The sequence below is a fragment of the Oncorhynchus kisutch genome, unplaced genomic scaffold (assembly GCF_002021735.2).
Source record: "Oncorhynchus kisutch isolate 150728-3 unplaced genomic scaffold, Okis_V2 Okis03b-Okis08b_hom, whole genome shotgun sequence".
NCBI lineage: Eukaryota > Metazoa > Chordata > Actinopteri > Salmoniformes > Salmonidae > Oncorhynchus > Oncorhynchus kisutch.
The window spans coordinates 4,170,509-4,183,258 of record NW_022261980.1 but is presented as its reverse complement, the minus strand read 5'-3'; the positions used below and the strand labels follow the sequence as shown (position 1 = coordinate 4,183,258).

Sequence of the window (12,750 nt, the reverse complement as noted above, 5' to 3'; positions counted from 1 at the left end):
CTTTTGGACAAAAGTTTTGAGACACAACTGAAGTCTTTATGAGACCACATCAAATGCTACAACAAATATCATGTTTATATGATCTGATGACATTAGGAAGAAACAGGCCTTTGGTGTCGTGAACGTTAGCTAGTGGGGGAACACAACACAGGATCATTTTAAGATGCATTAAACACGTTCCTGGAATTCATACAGCTTCTCAGAGTTTGGAGTGCTATCTAGGAGTGCTGATCTAGGATCAGTTTAGTCTTTTAGATCTTGATGAATTAGATTAAATGGACGGGTTGGACCTGATCCTAGATCAGCACTCCCACTATGAGACGCTTGAATAAGAGCCCTCAAATATAACCTTCCTGGTACTCCCATCCTCCTGCTTTTTACCTTCTACTTCACAGTGCCACCTTTAATCTCTCTCACATACATCTAACTAACTCTCTGGTCCCTCCACCCTTTAATCTCTCTCACATACAGTGGGGCAAAAAAGTATTTAGTCAGCCACCAATTGTGCAAGTTCTCCCACTTAAAAAGATGAGAGGCCTGTAATTTTCATCATAGGTACACTTCAACTATGACAGACAAAATGAGAATTTCAAAATGAGAATCACATTGTAGGATTTTTAATGAATTTATTTGCAAATTATGGTGGAAAATAAGTATTTGGTAAGTATTTGCACAATTGGTGGCTGACTAAATACTTTTTTGCCCCACTGTATATCTAACTCTAGTCCCTCCATCCTTTAATCTCTCTCACATATATCTAACTCTCCGGTCCCTTCATCCTTTAATCTCTCTCACATATATCTAACTAACTCTCTGGTCCCTTCATCCTTTAATCTCTCTCACATATATCTAACTCTCCGGTCCCTTCATCCTTTAATCTCTCTCACATATATCTAACTAACTCTCTGGTCCCTTCCTCCTTTAATCTCTCTCACATATATCTAACTCTCCAGTCCCTCCATCCTTTAATCTCTCTCACATATATCTAACTCTCCAGTCCCTCCATCCTTTAATCTCTCTCACATATATCTAACTCTCCGGTCCCTTCATCCTTTAATCTCTCTCACATATATCTAACTCTCCGGTCCCTTCATCCTTTAATCTCTCTCACATATCTAACTAACTCTCTGGTCCCTTCCTCCTTTAATCTCTCTCACATATATCTAACTCTCTGGTCCCTTCATCCTTTAATCTCTCTCACATATATCTAACTCTCCAGTCCCTCCATCCTTTAATCTCTCTCACATATATCTAACTCTCCGGTCCCTTCATCCTTTAATCTCTCTCACATATATCTAACTCTCCGGTCCCTTCATCCTTTAATCTCTCTCACATATCTAACTAACTCTCTGGTCCCTTCCTCCTTTAATCTCTCTCACATATATCTAACTCTCCAGTCCCTCCATCCTTTAATCTCCCTCACATATATCTAACTCTCCAGTCCCTTCATCCTTTAATCTCTCTCACATATATCTAACTCTCCAGTCCCTCCATCCTTTAATCTCTCTCACATATATCTAACTCTCCGGTCCCTTCATCCTTTAATCTCTCTCACATATATCTAACTCTCTGGTCCCTCCATCCTTTAATCTCTCTCACATATATCTAACTAACCCTCTGCTTGGGGGGGCCGTTTAAAGTTTCAGCAAGTCTGTCAGCACCTTTGTAACAATGTTTCATCAGTCAATTTTCCTGAGGTTTTTATTAACTGATTGGTTAATTAATCGATTACATGTTCCCTCTCATCTCTTAGGTGACCAGTTCTCCCGTTTCCATGGATATGAACGGCCTGACGGTTCCCACAGAGTTCCTGTCGCGCCACAACTCCGACGGCATCATCACTTTCGTGGACCCGCGGTGCATCAACGTGATTGGATACCAGCCTCAGGTTGGTTCCTCCCCCTACTTATCACAATCAGGGTCGCATTTAGTAGGGCACGATGATGCGAAACATTAAAAAAATTGTAGCCGGAACAGCCTGTGATGCCACTCGTCAGAGTTCACAATAGAACCCCTGTGGTGAACTGGAGCCACTAATTCCATGCCCACTCATCACAAATGTTGAGATAATGTTGCAAAACAACCTGTTTACCTGAAACGGTCTGCGAGGTCACATCAAAGCATTCTGTTATTTTATCAAGAGGAACACGTCTGTGGTCAGTAGAGATGTAACCTGTTAATAGGTTTCCTACCCCCCTTGATGAAATGGAGCAGCTCGTTTGATGCCATGTCACAGACTGTTAAATGTAAAGATGACAAAAGGTGTTTTGGGGCAGTGTTTCCCCTGCCATTGTAGAATTATTTTCAGCAGATTTCATTTGAAATTGAAGAGGCCCGAAATGTTGATATCGTGGTCTTTATGCACTGCCTGGAATATAATCTCTGGGAAACACCAAGTGTGTCTGCATACTGAATGGTCCTATGTACTAAATATGTTTTTGGGTATGCAACAATAGTATGTTTTATAGTATGTATAATTGAAACAAATAAATGAGTAGACTTTAAATGCCAGGATGTCATACTCCTTTCCTAGTATGAATTCACTGCTCTCTATTGAGGAAGAGAATCTTCTGGCCCAGCTGATGATCAGATCAAGGGGACAGGCTGTACTAGTACTCCTTGTTTTCAGCTGTCCCACCATGTTAGATCAGCAGTCAAAGGGAGGAAGGGACATAGAAGCCATAGAAACCTTCTACACCTGCATTGCTTGCTGTTTGGGGTTTTAGGCTGGGTTTCTGTACAGCACTTTGAGATATCAGCTGATGTACGAAGGGCTATATAAATACATTGGATTTGATTTGATTTGAAACCCTGGTTCCTAATATTACCTTATGAAGAGAGATGAGCCCTGTTTGATGGCTTGTAATGTAAGACCCCTGTCTGAAAGTGTGTTAGTAGGTACATGTGAAGTGTGTCAGTAGGTACATGTGAAGTGTGTCAGTGCGTACATGTGAAGTGTGTCAGTAGGTACATGTGAAGTGTGTCAGTAGGTACATGTGAAGTGTGTCAGTAGGTACATGTGAAGTGTGTCAGTAGGTACATGTGAAGTGTGTCAGTGCGTACATGTGAAGTGTGTCAGTGAGTACATGTGAAGTGTGTCAGTAGGTACATGTGAAGTGTGTCAGTAGGTACATGTGAAGTGTGTCAGTACGTACATGTGAAGTGTGTCAGTAGGTACATGTGAAGTGTGTCAGTACGTACATGTGAAGTGTGTCAGTACGTACATGTGAAGTGTGTCAGTACGTACATGTGAAGTGTGTTAGTAGGTACATGTGAAGTGTGTCAGTACGTACATGTGAAGTGTGTCAGTGCGTACATGTGAAGTGTGTCAGTACGTACATGTGAAGTGTGTCAGTACGTACATGTGAAGTGTGTCAGTACGTACATGTGAAGTGTGTCAGTAGGTACATGTGAAGTGTGTCAGTACGTACATGTGAAGTGTGTCAGTGCATACATGTGAAGTGTGTCAGTAGGTACATGTGAAGTGTGTCAGTGCGTACATGTGAAGTGTGTCAGTGCGTACATGTGAAGTGTGTTAGTAGGTACATGTGAAGTGTGTCAGTACGTACATGTGAAGTGTGTCAGTACGTACATGTGAAGTGTGTCAGTAGGTACATGTGAAGTGTGTCAGTACGTACATGTGAAGTGTGTCAGTAGGTACATGTGAAGTGTGTCAGTGCCTACATGTGAAGTGTGTCAGTAGGTACATGTGAAGTGTGTCAGTAGGTACATGTGAAGTGTGTCAGTACGTACATGTGAAGTGTGTCAGTACGTACATGTGAAGTGTGTCAGTAGGTACATGTGAAGTGTGTCAGTGCGTACATGTGAAGTGTGTCAGTACGTACATGTGAAGTGTGTCAGTACGTACATGTGAAGTGTGTCAGTACGTACATGTGAAGTGTGTCAGTACGTACATGTGAAGTGTGTCAGTAGGTACATGTGAAGTGTGTCAGTATGTACATGTGAAGTGTGTCAGTGCGTACATGTGAAGTGTGTCAGTGCGTACATGTGAAGTGTGTCAGTAGGTACATGTGAAGTGTGTCAGTACGTACATGTGAAGTGTGTCAGTAGGTACATGTGAAGTGTGTCAGTAGGTACATGTGAAGTGTGTCAGTACGTACATGTGAAGTGTGTCAGTATGTACATGTGAGTTTACAGACATAAGTTACAGTAAGGCCTTTTTAGATCACAATCCAACTGCAGCTCTTAAAGATGATGACTTACAAGTGTATATATATACAGACAACTGTCTTCAGTTATTGTAAGTTATTTAAAGCTTCAATAACTTAAGATTGAAGTGTTGTCCATTTTCCCAGCCTGACTCTCAACAGGTCAGATGTTGGTAGAGACTGTAGAGTCTGTACTGTATCGAGCTACAGTGTAAAGAAAGCATGTACACAGTGTTTTTCCCAAGCACTTGAATTGAACCTACACCAGAATACAGACCAACATTTTAAACCTGACAGACTGTTGACCGATCGATCAATCCATTAAACATTTAGGGTTGGAAAAATTGTAATAACTTTCTCAACATTCCCCTATTTTCCTGGTTAATCCATCCTGATTCCCGGTCATTTACAGCTGGGATTTCAGGAAGGTCTGGGAATTTTGGTCAAATAGCGTTCTCTCGCAGTCCACCCCTCTCCTTTCCACACCGTTCACACTACAGAAACAGATTAGTGAAAGTGGGCCGATTCCCAACATAAAGTCGCATTATTAGGATGAGAAAGTGATCACTTGGCAGGATGGGAGTTTGTTTGTGATTGATTTCCCTTGTTAATGTGTATGATTGTCTACAGCGCAGCTGCTATGTGTATGTAGGATGTTTGAATTTGGCTACAAGCATTTCGTTACACTCGCATTAACATCTGCTAACCATGTGTATGTGACCAATAAAATGTGATTTATTTGTTTATAGGAGACCGCCCCCCCAAATGGCACCCTATTCCTTACATCATGCACTACTTTTGACCAGAGCCCTATGAGTCCTGGTCAAAAGTAGTGCACTAACAGGCCAAGGAATAGGGTGCCACTTGGGCTGCACACCACTCCATGACAGGAAGAATGATTTAAAGATGTATCACTGGCTTGATCTCAATTCCTCTGCCCTCAATCTCCTCAGCTCCTTCTCAACCGTATTGGAGGAGAAGGTCCAAGGTCCCTCCCCGTAGACCTTTTTCTGCAATGAGAAAGAGCCGGGGAGATCGGATGCAAGGAATGGAAGAAAGATGAATTGAGAAAGGCCATTGACTCAAGTCCAAGGGTCTGAATGATGTATGATCTGTATGGCCTGTTGTCCTAACTCAGGCAGAGGAAGCCTAGTTGTGGACTAAAAGGCATTGTCAATAAAGAATCTGTATGGCCTGTTGTCCTAACTCAGGCAGAGGAAGCCTAGTTGTGGACTAAAAGGCATTGTCAATAAAGAATCTGTATGGCCTGTTGTCCTAACTCAGGCAGAGGAAGCCTAGTTGTGGACTAAAAGGCATTGTCAATAAAGAATCTGTATGGCCTGTTGTCCTAACTCAGGCAGAGGAAGACTAGTCCTGGACTAAAAGGCATTGTCAATAAAGAATCTGTATGGCCTGTTGTCCTAACTCAGGCAGAGGAAGACTAGTCCTGGACTAAAAGGCATTGTCAATAAAGAATCTGTATGGCCTGTTGTCCTAACTCAGGCAGAGGAAGCCTAGTTCTGGACTAAAAGGCATTGTCAATAAAGAATCTGTATGGCCTGTTGTCCTAACTCAGGCAGAGGAAGCCTAGTCCTAGACTAAAAGGCATTGTCAATAAAGAATCTGTATGGCCTGTTGTCCTAACTCAGGCAGAGGAAGCCTAGTTGTGGACTAAAAGGCATTGTCAATAAAGAATCTGTATGGCCTGTTGTCCTAACTCAGGCAGAGGAAGCCTAGTTGTGGACTAAAAGGCATTGTCAATAAAGAATCTGTATGGCCTGTTGTCCTAACTCAGGCAGAGGAAGCCTAGTTGTGGACTAAAAGGCATTGTCAATAAAGAATCTGTATGGCCTGTTGTCCTAACTCAGGCAGAGGAAGACTAGTCCTGGACTAAAAGGCATTGTCAATAAAGAATCTGTATGGCCTGTTGTCCTAACTCAGGCAGAGGAAGACTAGTCCTGGACTAAAAGGCATTGTCAATAAAGAATCTGTATGGCCTGTTGTCCTAACTCAGGCAGAGGAAGCCTAGTTCTGGACTAAAAGGCATTGTCAATAAAGAATCTGTATGGCCTGTTGTCCTAACTCAGGCAGAGGAAGCCTAGTCCTAGACTAAAAGGCATTGTCAATAAAGAATCTGTATGGCCTGTTGTCCTAACTCAGGCAGAGGAAGCCTAGTTCTGGACTAAAAGGCATTGTCAATAAAGAATCTGTATGGCCTGTTGTCCTAACTCAGGCAGAGGAAGCCTAGTCCTGGACTAAAAGGCATTGTCAATAAAGAATCTGTATGGCCTGTTGTCCTAACTCAGGCAGAGGAAGCCTAGTTGTGGACTAAAAGGCATTGTCAATAAAGAATCTGTATGGCCTGTTGTCCTAACTCAGGCAGAGGAAGCCTAGTTGTGGACTAAAAGGCATTGTCAATAAAGAATCTGTATGGCCTGTTGTCCTAACTCAGGCAGAGGAAGACTAGTTCTGGACTAAAAGGCATTGTCAATAAAGAATCTGTATGGCCTGTTGTCCTAACTCAGGCAGAGGAAGCCTAGTCCTGGACTAAAAGGCATTGTCAATAAAGAATCTGTATGGCCTGTTGTCCTAACTCAGGCAGAGGAAGCCTAGTCCTGGACTAAAAGGCATTGTCAATAAAGAATCTCCATTGAAGAAAAAAAAAAATTGTCCAGGAATTTCAAAATTAATATATTGAACTTGTATTTCATGATTTGAAATTGACCTGAAGTGTGTAGTTGTATTAATTTGTGTGTATTTATTGTGTCATTATCTTGTGTAGGATCTGCTGGGGAAAGACATCCTGGAGTTCTGTCACCCAGAGGACCAGAGTCACCTGAGAGAGAGCTTTCAACAGGTACGGAGGGGTGGAGGAGGGACGAAGGGAGGGTGGAGGTATGAGGAAGAGTTCTGTCACTCAGAGGACTACAGAGAGACCTCTTGAGATATCTTTCTACAGGTACCGTATACTGGGGTAGCCACGGGATGGTTTTTCAATACAGACAATAACATTTAAACTATTTCTTTGAAGTTTTTCAATATATTTTATTTTTTGTAGCTACTTCTTAAGTAAATACCTGCAGTCAACTATTGCAATATGTTAGGAGATAAAGCGGACTGCGTTCTTCATTTCACCTGTCACATTATTATACAGTTCCCAGAACAGTTGAGCCAGTCACATTATTGTACATTATGAAGCTGACTGTAGTTCCCCAGAACAGTTGAGCCAGTCACATTATTTTACATCATGAAGCTGACCGTAGTTCCCCAGAACAGTTGAGCCAGTCACATTATTGTACATCATGAAGCTGACCGTAGTTCCCCAGAACAGTTGAGCCAGTCACATTATTATACATTATGAAGCTGACCGTAGTTCCCCAGAACAGTTGAGCCAGTCACATTATTGTACATTATGAAGCTGACCGTAGTTCCCCAGAACAGTTGAGCCAGTCACATTATTATACATTATGAAGCTGACCGTAGTTCCCCAGAACAGTTGAGCCAGTCACATTATTGTACATTATGAAGCTGACCGTAGTTCCCCAGAACAGTTGAGCCAGTCACATTATTGTACATTATGAAGCTGACCGTAGTTCCCCAGAACAGTTGAGCCAGTCACATTATTGTACATTATGAAGCTGACCGTAGTTCCCCAGAACAGTTGAGCCAGTCACATTATTATACATTATGAAGCTGACCGTAGTTCCCCAGAACAGTTGAGCCAGTCACATTATTATACATTATGAAGCTGACCGTAGTTCCCCAGAACAGTTGAGCCAGTCACATTATACATCATGAAGCTGACCGTAGTCCCCCAGAACAGTTGAGCCAGTCACATTATTTTACATTATGAAGCTGACCGTAGTTCCCCAGAACAGTTGAGCCAGTCACATTATTATACATTATGAAGCTGACCGTAGTCCCCCAGAACAGTTGAGCCAGTCACATTATTGTACATTATGAAGCTGACCGTAGTTCCCCAGAACAGTTGAGCCAGTCACATTATTTTACATTATGAAGCTGACCGTAGTTCCCCAGAACAGTTGAGCCAGTCACATTATTATACATCATGAAGCTGACCGTAGTTCCCCAGAACAGTTGAGCCAGTCACATTATTGTACATTATGAAGCTGACCGTAGTTCCCCAGAACAGTTGAGCCAGTCACATTATTTTACATTATGAAGCTGACCGTAGTTCCCCAGAACAGTTGAGCCAGTCACATTATTGTACATTATGAAGCTGACCGTAGTTCCCCAGAACAGTTGAGCCAGTCACATTATTATACATTATGAAGCTGACCGTAGTTCCCCAGAACAGTTGAGCCAGTCACATTATTGTACATCATGAAGCTGACCGTAGTTCCCCAGAACAGTTGAGCAAGTCACATTATTGTACATCATGAAGCTGACCGTAGTTCCCCAGAACAGTTGAGCCAGTCACATTATTGTACATTATGAAGCTGACCGTAGTCCCCCAGAACAGTTGAGCCAGTCACATTATTGTACATTATGAAGCTGACCGTAGTCCCCCAGAACAGTTGAGCCAGTCACATTATTTTACATTATGAAGCTGACCGTAGTTCCCCAGAACAGTTGAGCCAGTCACATTATTATACATTATGAAGCTGACCCTAGTTCCCCAGAACAGTTGAGCCAGTCACATTATTTTACATTATGAAGCTGACCATAGTTCCCCAGAACGTTTGAGCCAGTCACATTATTTTACATTATGAAGCTGACCGTAGTCCCCCAGAACAGTTGAGCCAGTCACATTATTATACATCATGAAGCTGACCGTAGTTCCCCAGAACAGTTGAGCCAGTCACATTATTGTACATTATGAAGCTGACCGTAGTTCCCCAGAACAGTTGAGCCAGTCACATTATACATCATGAAGCTGACCGTAGTCCCCCAGAACAGTTGAGCCAGTCACATTATTTTACATTATGAAGCTGACCGTAGTTCCCCAGAACAGTTGAGCCAGTCACATTATTATACATTATGAAGCTGACCGTAGTCCCCCAGAACAGTTGAGCCAGTCACATTATTGTACATTATGAAGCTGACCGTAGTTCCCCAGAACAGTTGAGCCAGTCACATTATTTTACATTATGAAGCTGACCGTAGTTCCCCAGAACAGTTGAGCCAGTCACATTATTATACATCATGAAGCTGACCGTAGTTCCCCAGAACAGTTGAGCCAGTCACATTATTGTACATTATGAAGCTGACCGTAGTTCCCCAGAACAGTTGAGCCAGTCACATTATACATCATGAAGCTGACCGTAGTTCCCCAGAACAGTTGAGCCAGTCACATTATACATCATGAAGCTGACCGTAGTCCCCCAGAACAGTTGAGCCAGTCACATTATTTTACATTATGAAGCTGACCGTAGTTCCCCAGAACAGTTGAGCCAGTCACATTATTGTACATCATGAAGCTGACCGTAGTTCCCCAGAACAGTTGAGCCAGTCACATTATTGTACATCATGAAGCTGACTGTAGTCCCCCAGAACAATTGAGCCAGTCACATTATTGTACATTATGAAGCTGACCGTAGTTCCCCAGAACAGTTGAGCCAGTCACATTATTATACATCATGAAGCTGACCGTAGTTCCCCAGAACAGTTGAGCCAGTCACATTATTGTACATTATGAAGCTGACCGTAGTTCCCCAGAACAGTTGAGCCAGTCACATTATTTTACATTATGAAGCTGACCGTAGTTCCCCAGAACAGTTGAGCCAGTCACATTATTGTACATTATGAAGCTGACCGTAGTTCCCCAGAACAGTTGAGCCAGTCACATTATTATACATTATGAAGCTGACCGTAGTTCCCCAGAACAGTTGAGCCAGTCACATGTTTGTAAATAGCACAACGGGAGAAAGCAGGAGCAAGTGATTCCAGCTGTGTATTGACTGGGGTCGCGTTGTCTTTCAATATGTGATCAGTGTTAGCAGTTGATGTTACTCTTCAACCTCAAAGCAAATCAAGGGGAGAAACAGGTTTATTCAAAGAGAACAGATATAGTTGTTATGCTAGGAAGTAAATGGTAGATGTTCATTCTTCCCTGTCATCAGTGATTCTCCACAGAACAAAGAGACAAGATGTCATTTATAACCCAACCCGTTGCCTGTGGTTGACCAATTAGAATTCATAGCGGTAAAATTGGGCCAATGGTCAAATAACAAGTATCCTGTTTCAGGCTCAATGAAAAGTCAATTTGGACCAATGAGAACTTGCCACATGTAGCTATAAGTCCAGGACTGAAACCCCTACAAAGATTCTGAACAGATGTTGAACTGAAAAACAACTATTACCATGATCGTTAATTCCCTATTGACTTTTAGTCCTCTGCGTTTGTGTATTTTCTTAAAATATCATTACATCAGGGAGTTTTGGCAGAAAATAGCTTCATTTTCATCAGTTGACAATGGAAGTGCAACACTATTTGGCTGGCAGCCACACAAGTAAATGAGCTTACAATGAAACAGCTAAAACTATGCATGGCCATCATATTTCTAATGTGTATTATAGAAAGAATGTAGCCAGCTACATTTCCTAATCTTGCATTTTACCAGAGAAAAGAAAAGTAACTCCACATCAGAGTGCTGTCTGCTGATAGAATGATGGAGAACAGTAGCTCCACATCAGTCAGAGTGCTGTCTGCTGATAGAATGATGGAGAACAGTAGCTCCACATCAGTCAGAGTGCTGTCTGCTGATAGAATGATGGAGAACAGTAGCTCCACATCAGTCAGAGTGCTGTCTGCTGATAGAATGGTGGAGAACAGTAGCTCCACATCAGTCAGAGTGCTGTCTGCTGATAGAATGATGGAGAACAGTAGCTCCACATCAGTCAGAGTGCTGTCTGCTGATAGAATGATGGAGAACAGTAGCTCCACATCAGTCAGAGTGCTGTCTGCTGATAGAATGATGGAGAACAGTAGCTCCACATCAGTCAGAGTGCTGTCTGCTGATTGAATGATGGAGAACAGTAGCTCCACATCAGTCAGAGTGCTGTCTGCTGATAGAATGATGGAGAACAGTAGCTCCACATCAGTCAGAGTGCTGTCTGCTGATAGAATGGTGGAGAACAGAATCTCCACATCAGAGTGCTGTCTGCTGATAGAATGATGGAGAACAGTAGCTCCACATCAGTCAGAGGACTGTCTGCTGATAGAATGATGGAGAACAGTAGCTCCACATCAGTCAGAGTGCTGTCTGCTGATAGAATGATGGAGAACAGTAGCTCCACATCAGTCAGAGTGCTGTCTGCTGATTGAATGATGGAGAACAGTAGCTCCACATCAGAGTGCTGTCTGCTGATAGAATGATGGAGAACAGTAGCTCCACATCAGTCAGAGTACTGTCTGCTGATAGAATGATGGAGAACAGTAGCTCCACATCAGTCAGAGTGCTGTCTGCTGATAGAATGATGGAGAACAGTAGCTCCACATCAGTCAGAGTGCTGTCTGCTGATAGAATGGTGGAGAACAGTAGCTCCACATCAGAGTGCTGTCTGCTGATAGAATGATGGAGAACAGTAGCTCCACATCAGTCAGAGTACTGTCTGCTGATATAATGATGGAGAACAGTAGCTCCACATCAGTCAGAGTGCTGTCTGCTGATAGAATGATGGAGAACAGTAGCTCCACATCAGTCAGAGTGCTGTCTGCTGATAGAATGATGGAGAACAGTAGCTCCACATCAGTCAGAGTGCTGTCTGCTGATTGAATGATGGAGAACAGTAGCTCCACATCAGTCAGAGTGCTGTCTGCTGATAGAATGATGGAGAACAGTAGCTCCACATCAGTCAGAGTGCTGTCTGCTGATAGAATGATGGAGAACAGTAGCTCCACATCAGTCAGAGTGCTGTCTGCTGATAGAATGATGGAGAACAGTAGCTCCACATCAGTCAGAGTGCTGTCTGCTGATAGAATGATGGAGAACAGTAGCTCCACATCAGTCAGAGGGCGGTCTGCTGATAGAATGATGGAGAACAGTAGCTCCACATCAGTCAGAGTGCTGTCTGCTGATTGAATGATGGAGAACAGTAGCTCCACATCAGTCAGAGTGCTGTCTGCTGATAGAATGATGGAGAACAGTAGCTCCACATCAGTCAGAGTGCTGTCTGCTGATAGAATGATGGAGAACAGTAGCTCCACATCAGTCAGAGTGCTGTCTGCTGATAGAATGATGGAGAACAGTAGCTCCACATCAGTCAGAGTACTGTCTGCTGATAGAATGATGGAGAACAGTAGCTCCACATCAGTCAGAGTGCTGTCTGCTGATAGAATGATGGAGAACAGTAGCTCCACATCAGTCAGAGTGCTGTCTGCTGATAGAATGATGGAGAACAGTAGCTCCACATCAGTCAGAGTGCTGTCTGCTGATTGAATGATGGAGAACAGTAGCTCCACATCAGTCAGAGTGCTGTCTGCTGATTGAATGATGGAGAACAGTAGCTCCACATCAGTCAGAGTGCTGTCTGCTGATAGAATGATGGAGAACAGTAGCTCCACATCAGTCAGAGTGCTGTCTGCTGATAGAATGATGGAGAACAGTAGCTCCACATC

At 42.9% G+C, this 12,750-nt stretch overlaps 1 protein-coding gene across 12 annotated transcripts in view; it reads left to right on the top strand.

Annotated features, from left to right (window-relative positions):
* Window positions 1–12,750, top strand: part of arnt2 (aryl-hydrocarbon receptor nuclear translocator 2) — a 104,148-nt gene that overhangs the window by 44,688 nt on the left and 46,710 nt on the right. For all 12 annotated transcript variants that reach the window (XM_031812380.1, XM_031812378.1, XM_031812370.1 and 9 more), the window contains 2 exons: window positions 1,754–1,888; window positions 6,952–7,026. In XM_031812380.1, the coding sequence (XP_031668240.1) occupies window positions 1,754–1,888; window positions 6,952–7,026 (210 nt within the window). The remainder of the gene's footprint in view (window positions 1–1,753; window positions 1,889–6,951; window positions 7,027–12,750) is intronic.